At 39.0% G+C, this 10,915-nt stretch overlaps 2 protein-coding genes across 10 annotated transcripts in view; one reads left to right on the top strand and one right to left on the bottom strand.

Annotated features, from left to right (window-relative positions):
- Nucleotides 1-322: 322 nt before the first annotated feature.
- LOC116701682 (uncharacterized protein C1orf43 homolog) lies at nucleotides 323-2,857 on the bottom strand. Of its 4 annotated transcripts, XM_032535542.1 has the most exons (8): nucleotides 2,465-2,852; nucleotides 2,276-2,377; nucleotides 2,048-2,156; nucleotides 1,898-1,951; nucleotides 1,382-1,548; nucleotides 1,207-1,265; nucleotides 718-966; nucleotides 323-664 (listed from the first exon to the last, which is right to left on the bottom strand). In XM_032535542.1, exons 1-7 carry the CDS (start codon nucleotides 2,519-2,521, stop codon nucleotides 759-761), a joined length of 756 nt encoding a protein of 251 aa, XP_032391433.1. In that variant the 5' UTR covers nucleotides 2,522-2,852; the 3' UTR covers nucleotides 323-664; nucleotides 718-758. The 4 variants fall into 4 exon arrangements, 3 of the variants coding, with proteins under 3 accessions (XP_032391433.1, XP_032391432.1, XP_032391434.1); XR_004334980.1 differs by lacking the exon at nucleotides 1,207-1,265 and having other exon boundaries at nucleotides 2,465-2,857; XM_032535541.1 differs by having other exon boundaries at nucleotides 323-966.
- Nucleotides 2,858-3,664: 807 nt separating this feature from the next.
- The window catches only part of ubap2l (ubiquitin associated protein 2-like), a 30,931-nt gene continuing 23,680 nt past the window's right edge, over nucleotides 3,665-10,915 (top strand). For 5 of the 6 annotated variants that reach the window (XM_032535445.1, XM_032535443.1, XM_032535442.1 and 2 more), the window contains exons 1-7: nucleotides 3,804-3,994; nucleotides 5,113-5,250; nucleotides 5,836-5,913; nucleotides 6,949-7,059; nucleotides 8,417-8,591; nucleotides 9,490-9,591; nucleotides 9,755-9,800. In XM_032535445.1, coding sequence (XP_032391336.1) covers nucleotides 5,155-5,250; nucleotides 5,836-5,913; nucleotides 6,949-7,059; nucleotides 8,417-8,591; nucleotides 9,490-9,591; nucleotides 9,755-9,800 — 608 coding nt within the window. In that variant the 5' untranslated portion in view covers nucleotides 3,804-3,994; nucleotides 5,113-5,154. Of the gene's footprint in view, nucleotides 3,995-5,112; nucleotides 5,251-5,835; nucleotides 5,914-6,948; nucleotides 7,060-8,416; nucleotides 8,592-9,489; nucleotides 9,592-9,754; nucleotides 9,801-10,915 lie in introns of all 6 variants that reach the window. The other variant, XM_032535441.1, reaches the window with a different exon arrangement.

The following is a 10,915-nucleotide window of genomic DNA, read 5'->3' as shown; positions in this document are numbered from 1 at the left end:
AATAACTCTGTTTTAACTGAAAACTTAATTACATAATTCTGCATTGTTTGTATGGCTGTTTTTCTTTAAAATACTTGCAATCCAGGATGTACATTTTTATGAACTGAGTACCCATTTACTGTGAACACTGTAGAAAGATACTGTACATTGAAGTTCAGTCTGTGTTTTTGTGTAGACTGTCACATTTTATTTCAATATGATGAAATACCTGGTTGTTGTGAACTTTTACACAACTAACTTTTAGCATCTCTGTTGTTGCATCTCTACTCTTTAACCCTGTACTGCCATCTAGTGGAAATATTAAAGACAGACTATTAGTAAAGTGAGTAGTAAGGCTTTTATCTCAAACCACAGACATGAACAACCTGACATAAATACAAATCACTCAATTTCAATTAAATAAGTTATCAATGTCCGTATAAATATCTTACATCTGTACAAACACAGTTAATCAAAAGGTACACTCATATTTACATTTGGACTTTGAGAAAGATAAAAATAAATCCAGGTGACTTGCCATTAACTTTGTTGTTTTTACAAAAATGACGATGGAAACCTTGCACAGTTTTCTACAATCATGTTTGTTCTCTGAAAACACTTGTTAGGTCCAAATTAAGAGCAAAAGCCTTGGGAGTAACATGTGCAAATAGGGGCTTCACCATAATGAGAATTCTTTTTTTAAACTATTGTTATAAAATGAGGCGTTTCTTTTTCTAACACTCACTCACTTTGACAGTCCGCAAGTTAACAGTGGTCTCTTACAGGGTGCTCTCCAGTGTGTTGTAGTTATCTTTGAAACTTTTGAGCTCCAGAAAATGTTTGGGCCTCTTGCTGCGTTGGCCGGTGGAGGGCAGGTAGGTGACCTGGATGGTGGAGGGAGTGCTCCGCACAGGAGAGCCTGTCAGGTCCTTGGCTGCAGACTGGTGATGCTGGTCCAGGCTGGTGGTACTGGAATAGGCTTTCACCCTGAGGGTGGGGAGAGGAAAGTGAGGCAGAGAAAGGGGGTGGTTACTATGCAAAAATGTCAACTGACTGATGGATGGCATTGCACAAATATATTAGTACTAGTACACGTAGATAGATTCATTCATTTGTGCAAGTAGGTCTACGCTATACTATTTGATAATGATTATTGTGCTTGTGAAGAATGAACGTGTCTCTAAAGACTAACAATTTAAAGTCTGGAATGAGAATAACAGCACTTACACATCAGCCAGTTCATTTAGAGCTTGCTGGTATTCAAGAAACTCTGCTTCCCCGAACACCTGGAGAAAAGTCTACTTTAAAGTCAAATCAGTAACATGCTACAACATAACTGCCCATCATATTCATATTTTCTTTCCATCACTCATCAGTCACACACAAAAATACTTTTACACACCCCAGTCCCATGGCGAGCGCTGTCGTAGCCTTCAAGCAAACGGTCAATAAGCGCGCTGCGGCTGCTCTTGATCAGAGAGTGGGAGTTGCGCAACTCCAACAGCCAGTTCCTGAAGCTGCGTCCAGTAAACGCACTGGGACAGCGGCTTATCTCCTGCAGAGGAATTCCTGAGGTCCAAACAGGAAAGAACAAGAAGTGAAAGTTTAAAAAGAAGATGACATATCAATATTCCCCATGGGGAAATTGGGTCGCTGCAAAAAACATGATTTGGTAAATCATAGAGCACAATATGATTATGCAAACAAAAGACTCAAGAAATACATTTATTTAAAAAACAATTTTTCAGAGATTGACAGATGAAAAGCTGTTTGAACTGCTGTGATAGTTAAAGTGAATTTGAGAGATTATACAGTCATGAGTGGAAGAATAATGGATTAAGTTATGTGATGACACAATGAAGATGTATAATACATGCACCTGCAGAATCAATTCTGAGCATCAAATTTAATCTCTCACCTGAGTCACGGATGGCATCCAGCGCTTTCATTCTGTACAGGTAGTTGTAGCAACCTGTAATATATAGACAGGTTTTTGTTAGATTTCGAAAAAAAACAAAAGCACTTCAGAGAGATCCAGGTGACAAGATGAGCTGAAAAAGTGACAGACTAATCTGTGATCCTTGCTTCAGCCTATCGTCTTCTTCTGATAGGAGTCGAGGCTCAAAGCGGATCTCCTGGACCTTGGACAATCTGGAGTCAATCTCCTCCCTCAAAACCTGTGCATCAATTCATGTAGAAAATACACCGACACCTGAACTCTTGAACCAACAGCAGCTGATCAATATTCAACTACACAAGAGGTAAACTAGCTTATAAAAGAGGAGATCCACCTTACCTTAGGTGCATTGTGGCCAATAGGTGCATGGGGTCCTCTGCGGGATCTCATTGCAAATCGCATGATTTGCCTTTTGACGAAGATAAACAGCAGCACAAACACCTGCCCACAAAACCATACCGACAGGGTTTTAACTTCAGCATCATCACATGAGCAATCAGCTAGCAACCAAAACTGAAACTTACTTACCAAGCTTCCATAGGCCATAACCAGAACAACATTAACCCCTGATAATGACTCTGCCATGTTGTCTGCCAGTGTAAACAGTTTATCCACAGGCCGATTAGCTAGCTTAGCTAGCAGTGCATCTAAACGTTCTATTGCTACATTAGCTTGGTAGCTAAAAGTCAGTTGTCCATTTAGAAAATAAATGCTAGTGCATCCCAGTCGAGCAGATGTTTATCAGCTTTGAAAGGATGTTTCTAGAAAGAAAAAAAAACTGCAGCGAGCGTACTGACACTACTATTCGTGTTCAGCGACATCATGTATGTAGTAGTAAGTTACGCAGTTCAGCTAACCTAGTGCTAGCTAGAAGGTGGAGGGCGACAGCGACGACATCTGATTTGCGACGCTCCATATTACCGTAATAACTGTGTGTAAGGAGGACCAGTCATGTCAACTTACCTGTAGTTTAATTCACATTCGTACAATATGTTATGTGCTTTGTTTAGCCCCAAACTTTCACAGGGCCCAAAAATCTAATACCATATGTTTTGTATTGTAGCATGTTTCATTTTGTGTAAAATGTGATTAAAACACTAAAGATAATTGGCAATGTTGGCCAAACAGGCCAAACTGTTGTGCAATTAAACAAGCACTTCATACAACCCCACTTTGTAATGGATTATACATTACTATTATATTACTAGTGGTAGTAGTAGTAGTAGTAGAAGTAACGTTAGTTGTAACATATTTAATACTATATTGCACATCATTATTTCATTCATGTGATGTATAATCATATACAAGGAATATGAATATTCCTTATATACGCCTATACATCACATTATTACATATTAGCGTAGTGAGTTATACCATAGACTATGAAATAGTTATACATAACATGACATATACTAAATACGCTTATATTGTATTATGCATGCTTGCACACTTATGTAGCACAAATATTTGCACAATTAATTGACAAAATGTTATGAAAATGTAGTTATATTGTTTATGTAGCTAGTGGATACCGCGTTTGATTGTCATTTCTGTGCTTTTTTCTTACATGTTTTTTCATTTGTTTTCTAACCAGTTTTTGTGCTGCTTTCCTATGTGAGTACTGTCAAGTTCATGGCTCCAACCATGTTATAAATACAGTGTAATTATTTATTATATAAATGCAATATCTTACACTTCTCATCACTCAGTGTGCCAACATTTGTTATCTATGTTGTGCATCCTCACCACATGTCATAACTCTGCTGATATTAAACTATTTAGTGTGTAATGTGATCACATGTTGTGGGTCCAGTTTCCTCGAAGCGCCCTGTAAACCACGTGACGCAGCTCTCCGTGGTGTCAGAGTGGAAAAGAAACAGGTAAATTCAGTCTCTCGCTTATTGTGTGAGCGAGTCGGGTTGCTATATTTCCCCAACTTAGTTGTATCAACTTGGGGTTCAGGAATTATATCGTGTGCTTAATCCGACTAGAAAGTCGACAACGAGACCACTTGTCGGTCGGTTGTGTAGCAGTGTCAAATATTGAGCCGGGTTTCTGGTCAGTATCGTCTGTTATTTATTTTCATTTCAGCGGCCTGCAGGCCTAACTTTAGCATCGGTGATTCCTATGTCGAGAGCCCGGCCATCATAATATACTGCGGCTAAAATGTTATATAGCGGTGGTGCAGTTTATGAAGGGGCTACTTTGCTAACTGGCTAACGTTGCCTAGCTGTGCGAAACGGCGTTAACGTTAATTAAGTTAGCATGGCTAACATTCGTTAGCATACTAGCTAGCTAGCGGCAACGGAGTGGCATGGGCGTTTTTGGTTTGTTCGAACAGGAAAGCTTCACTGCTCGCTATTAAGTTAGGTAGCTAGGCAATGAACTTGTTGGCCATAAAGCTAAGTCAGCAGTGGTCGGTACTCAGTTAGCGAGTTTGCTATCGGCTATTAGAGTTATCCTCGTTGTCGCCATGAGGTGAAGCCGTAAGAAGCGGAAGCTCACCACGACCTCAAAGCTGGATGCTTTCCCCTAAAGTATTAGCTAGTTGGCTAGCATTTTGGCCATGTGGCTGGTTAACAGAATTGGATATGTTAGACGGGCCCTGGCTTTAGGCTTGTTTGTGGGCTAGCTAGTCCAAACAGGGTTTTGCGTAACGTATGCAAGATTAAGCTGTCGCTGTCGATAGCAATGTTAACAGTTTGCTATCCAAAAGAGATATATAATGTTAGCCAGTCGGATGTCTTAACTAACGTAATGTTTGTATCTCGGCTCTCTCATTTGGTGTTCAAAACAGTGTCGATCTATATAGCGTTTGTTTTACAATCTTGTAATGTTGTTTGACTAAACATCACCAAGGCTATTTTGATGTAGAAAGCGTTGCATAATACTCCTGATGTAAATAAATTAGCTAACGTTACGCACTTGCAAGCCTTGAATGCAGGAGACACTCTTGCTTCGCGGGTCCTACCCGCGGCTAAAACACTCTTTGTCAACGTTTTCAGGCGTCTCTGGGAACAAAGCTGATGCTGTCTTCTTGATAAAGCTGCTAGCTTCCCCCCCACTAGGCAATAAGCCACCAGGCAGTTTGAGGAAGTAGTGTTGTGTACCAGAAATGCATATAAAAAGGTAATAGTCACAGGTCTTTGATGTCTCTTTCACCCTTCTCTTCGCAGGTGTTATTCCTTTGTAAATACTGTTATTTGTATATACTGTAAATGATGACGTCCATGGGCGGGAACCGAGTCCGTGGCAGCTGGGAGCAGACACAGGTCCAGACACAGAGTCAGACACAGCACAAGCAGAGGCCTCAGGTACTCTCACCACCTGTCACACTGCCCAGATGCAGTGACATACACCAGGGTTGAATATGGGAAAAGCAATTTGTACTAAATGGGACTTGTTTAGTTTCTTAAAATATATAGTATGGTCACCAACAGTTGTGACAGTATTATTCAAGATAACTTCAAATAACAAATGCATGGCTCAACAAAATGTTCTCTGTAAGCGGTTGTGAAAAAATGATGCAAGTTACAGCCCAATAAATAGTCAATTGATAAGTTTATTAGACTAAAGCTAAGAATCTACTACAAGACAATCAGGACTGTTGACACCATATTTTGACAATCTAGAAGTAAGTCGCTGATTTTAGGCGTTAGGGATTACAACTTTTAACTGAACTACACTGATCAACTAACTCAATGATCTAAGTGGACCAGCTAACATCAAACAAGCTTTATAGTTACATTGTAGTGTTTGGGCAGGTCTTTAAGCGTAAGGGATTTAATGGTCTAACAACTCCACTAGTAGCCAGTGAGTTTCTCCTTTGTTTTTACATTAGTGCAAATCTGTGCTTCTGTGTGTTGCAAATATCGGATGTTTCACTACTCTTGGAACAGGCTACCGCAGAGCAGATCCGACTTGCGCAGATGATTTCAGACCACAATGATGCAGACTTTGAAGAGAAGGTCAAACAGGTGAGCAGAAGCACATCTTTTTGTCCTACTTCAGTTTTCCAGTTAAGTCGCACTACTTTGTGTTTTAGCTCTGATACACAGATTATCACGTGTATTGTCTTGCATTGTGTGTGTATTTGTGTGTCTCTTATATTATGTATATTGCATATATAAAATTAGTATTGCATATTTGGTTGGCCAGATGTCATCAAGCATATTCACATTCATTATGCTATTATATCATTCTGCTTAACATGTGTTAATTAGCTATGGAATTGCTATGAAAAAAATGCTTGAACTATTTATTTTTAAGGTACGATCTTTATTAGAAATGGACACAGCAAAGGGGTGTTTTTTTTTTTTTCCTGTTTGCATGTGTTAAGAGGTTAAAAATCTGAGGTTCCACACTGGATATTATTAGTTGCTCTTATTAAATAAATCTCAGCAATTTCAGTTGCTAGTTTGACAAGCTAGAAAACTGTTTGAGCTCAACTCTACCATACACTTGATTATGTATCTGCACTCAAGCCAAATTACCCTTTTTATTGTACCTGTGTTGCTTTGTTTATTTGTCAGGGTTATACAGAATTTGGCAATAAATTATGTGATTTATGATTTCCCCCAGTCAAGTTTTTTATATATATATATATATATATATATATATATATATATATATATATCTATATCTATATATATATATATATATCTATATCTATATCTATCTATCTATCTATCTATCTATCTCAGTGCCTTTTTGATAAGAGGTTTTTACCTTTTGCAGACTCGATTAGTTAGTAGAATTTTCAAAGGCATTAAAAGAGGGCATGGTGTCACAACCTTTTTATGGAAAATAAAACTTGTGTTCAAGCTACTGAAGTGACCAAGATGCTGAATCCCTACTGGTAGCAGGCGTGCTGTTCTGTAGCCAACCCTGATTCTTAAGTGTGTATGTTTGTAAAAACCTTTCTTTTGCATAAGTTTACATTAAGAGTCTTTTTATGAACAAGTTATCAGGGGTCACCTCTGTGTCTCAATATGTCACTCTTTCTTTTGCAGCTGATTGACATCACAGGCAAGGACCAGGATGAGTCTATGATTGCACTGCACGATTGCAACGGGGATGTCAACAGAGCCATTAATGTGTTGCTGGAGGGTAACCCAGACACTGTGAGTATTGGCATTGTGGGATGGTTTAGCGTAAGAGTATGGATAACAATGAGACCTGATAGTTACAAAAAGCTTTGATATAAATGTAACTAGTAGAAAATAAGGGGACATTTAAATGAAAAAGGGTTAATATGTATCTTTCCAGCACATTAATCGGACCTGATAAGGGTCTGTCAGCTTCCTGGATTGTCAAAATACTCCACAATGCTGTGGAGTAAGGTCTGGCTACTCCACACCTACATTCCTGGATAGGAAAAAAAAAACAACGCTCTGGGTTGTTTGCATTTATTTAAACCAATCATAATCATCTTGTGTGGTGATGTGAAGTTAAACTTTGCAAAATAGTCTTGAGAAGGAGCTTGATTTTGTGGAACATCTGCACCATGTTATAAAACGCCACACATTATATTAAATGAAGTCAACTGTTTACGCAATACAGTAACGTGAGTTATATAAATAAGCTGAATAAATGCTTAAACATAATTTGCTCTTACCAGTGTTTCGCCGTGTGTTTTGTCAAATCCCCACCAATTGGTCTCAAATCGTTCCAGTTATATGATAAATGCCGTAAACATATTCTTTGTAAATCTTTACAATCCTTCAACATAAGAACTAAGCAGGCCTGATTTGTTGTACAATGCAATTTTCTTCACTTCAACTTTCTTTTCTTCAACTTGCCGTTTTCCGTGTGTGGCTTAGAATTAATTGTTTCCCATAACGAACATAGTTTTGCGAGGTGAGGGACATCCGGCATATTGATCCAGACTAATGCTATACTAACCACCAGACAACACTCCACATCCAACCAGTTTTGTTCATGAATACATTTGTTTTAGTTGTGATTTTGGCTGAGTACATTGTCCTGTTATGGCAGTAGTCAACAAATAAATTAACCTTCACTTTTCCCTCAGTGTTTTTATTACTGTATTTGAAGGGCTGGGTACCGAATTCAGTACTTTTAAGGCATCGACCGAATTGCCTCTAAAGTATCAAAATGCCTTGTCATTCAATACCCAATATTAATACCTAAGGAGACAATCTCATCAGCGTCAGTGAGCCAATAAGCATGCAGCATGCTTCTACCAAGATCGAATGTTTATGATTGCCTGTCTAATGTTACACGTCACAGAACCAGGCAGAAAGAACTCTACGTTGTTGCACAGAGATGAGGCTCATGTAGCAGGAGCTGAAAAATAAATAAATCGCTTTGGAACCGCTATCGTTTATGTACTGGTATCGAAGTCACGTAGTGGAATGATAATGAATATCTTGTAACGATACCCAGCCCTACGTATTGGTGACTCGCTACATAGTCAGTGAGTCCAGCAGTGTAACAGTCTTTATTTTATTTCCTAAGGACTCTTGGGAAATGGTGGGGAAGAAGAAAGGGGTGTCAGGCCAGAAGGAGACTAACCAGGCAGAAACCGGAGAGGAAGGAAAAGAGAACAGGGAGAAAGGAGGAGAGAAGGATGTAGCACGTCGTCGAGGTGGCGCTCCACGTAAGGGGCGTGGAGCCAGCAGGGGACGAGAGTGTAAGTGTTAACTATCTCTTTTTACTTTTGACTTACAGTACGTTTTACTTTTTTAGGTATCTTATGAATAGGACTATTTGTTTTGGCAAGTAAAGCACTGCTTAGGGCTGCACAATTGATCAGACACAATTTTGGTTTCCCACAATTAAATGAACGTGACTACGATAGTGATGTTTTTAAAATGCGTGAATCGCTCATAGAAAACTGAGCCGCATATCAAATTAAGCGCTTCCTTAATGAACAGCCAGCCACCAGGGGTGATCGAGATGTCATTCCTCTGCACATGCACCCCGGAGAGCCAGTCTCTGAAAAACCTTCCTGAATGTTGGGGCTGCAGTCCAGAGTACAGGAGTAATATACAACAGAGAGCAGATGGGTGAAATTAAAAGTCTGGAGCACAGGGCAAAGAGCTATTCCCCTTTTTGGATACAATTTTATTTATGATTTGCTGCCAGGTGATCAGAATCAGAATCGGAAATACTTTATTGATCCCCGAAGGGAAACTTTTTGTTGCAGTTGCACAAATAGTAGAAATATAAATAAAGAAATAAATGCATTGTGAATAAGCACTTCTTATTTTGATACAAAGATATGTACATTTGCAGGAATGTAGCAGTGCAAAACAAATGTCCTTTTTAAATCTATGAATAATAGTGATAAATAATTGTGATCTTAATGTTAAAAAAAAAAAAAAATTCTTATCATTTTGGCCATAACCCTGAAGCCCTGGCACTGGGGTTCTGAAGGCGACCACAGTTGGGAAATGTAATTTGCTCTCAGTCTGTACCACATTTGATACTTTTTCTGTTACCTGTAAACATGTTAAGCCTAAATCATTATTTTGACATCAGCATGCAGCGTAGTGTCTAAATCTGATGCTGTTTTCTCTTAACTCAAGTTCGTGGTCAGGAGAATGGCTTGGATGGAGCCAAGGCTGGAATAGCTGGAAGAGGTGCAGAGCGAGGCCGAAGGGGAAGGGGAAGAGGAAGAGGGACTGTCGGTAAGTTGCTGTACTCCTTTTTAGACAAAGTCTTTTGTGAAGGAAATGTATCTTATCAAAACGAGACGGAATTAAAGATAGGCTTTTATATTTACTATAAACGCTGCCATTCTTTCTCGTGAAAATAGTTGTCAGGCTAAGAAACTGACTCTTTTCTCTTTAGGAGTGTCTGGACGGCGAGGAGGCAGATTTTCGGCGCAAGGCATGGGGTAAGTGAACACCTGCGTTGTCGAAAACCAGAAAGCCTTTTGTTCCACTTTTACCTGTTGCCATGGTCACCAGAGAGCAGGACCCTAGTCCATTGTTTAGCGTTAATCCAAAAGAGGGAGAATATACATCAGCCAATGGGATGGAACAGCCTAGGCAGAATAATTCTCTTCAGAAAGTGCAAAATGTCTTAACATTTTATTTGGAGTGACATTTTGATAGAACCACTCAGAAATGTGTTTCTACTCTCTGGCCCTAAGCTGCAGTATTGCGTGTGTGTGTGTGTGAGATATTATTAATATGTCAGTCAATTAGTTAGCATTTTATACTGGCAGCTTGACTAGTAGTCATAACAGAGGAATTACTTCTCAACTGTGACATTATTACCAAATTTCATCATGTAATGGGTGACATTGTAGTTGTCATAACAAATGTCTTGGATGATTTGACTGATTTCATTTGACTATGAAGCAGTTGGGTGTGATGTTTCACTATAGTTATGGATCTTTAAATCTTCTTGGTCTGCTAAAGTAGAGTAGCACATGTGATATAATGTGGCTTTCTCTAGTGAGGTCAACAGCTGAGTGGCTTCCTCCCAAGAGAAGCCGGAATGTAATTTTCACTCTTAAGAATACAAAGTATTGAATGTGTGCTTCAAAGCTACTGTATTCATGCCATAAATATATAGTTGAACACAGAGGGTCAGAGAGTAGAGTCATGACTTGAATGAAACAAAGTGTTTTGGTGTAACTAACACAATCTCAAGTCTTTAAGGTTTTATTTGTATGCTTTGTGTTTCCATGATGCTGTGAAAATGTTCTAGAATTTTAAGTATATAGAGTGTAAACCTAGATATTGACTGGCATAATTCAACGAATTCTACAATATGCTTATTTCATATTGGTTAAATTCTCAGCTTTATTTTGGTGAGCTGGGGCTTCCCACCTGCAATTGCATGCAGTGTTAGCTGAGGTGTTTTCATGTTACCTAACCCCCCCACCACAACAGTTCCGTGATTGCTTTTGCTTCTTGTTGCTACCAGACAGTTTACCAGCTTGGCTTCACTGCAGTTAAACACAGTGACTTAAATAAAACAAATGTGGCTCAAAAGGAAGGT

The sequence above is a fragment of the Etheostoma spectabile genome, chromosome 14 (genome assembly GCF_008692095.1).
Source record: "Etheostoma spectabile isolate EspeVRDwgs_2016 chromosome 14, UIUC_Espe_1.0, whole genome shotgun sequence".
Taxonomy (NCBI): domain Eukaryota; kingdom Metazoa; phylum Chordata; class Actinopteri; order Perciformes; family Percidae; genus Etheostoma; species Etheostoma spectabile.
This window is presented reverse-complemented; position numbering and strand designations above follow the sequence as displayed.

Bases quoted from the DNA above. Each gene is read 5' to 3' on its own strand.
- LOC116701682 (XM_032535541.1), bottom strand. From the start codon at position 2,521: ATGGCAGAGTCATTATCAGGGGTTAATGTTGTTCTGGTTATGGCCTAT. The intron at 2,378-2,464 runs GTAAGTAAGTTT...TTTTGTGGGCAG, and splicing joins TTATGGCCTATGGAAGCTTG to GTGTTTGTGCTGCTGTTTAT. The intron at 1,266-1,381 runs GTGTGTAAAAGT...ACTTTTCTCCAG, and splicing joins GCGCTCGCCATGGGACTGGG to GTGTTCGGGGAAGCAGAGTT.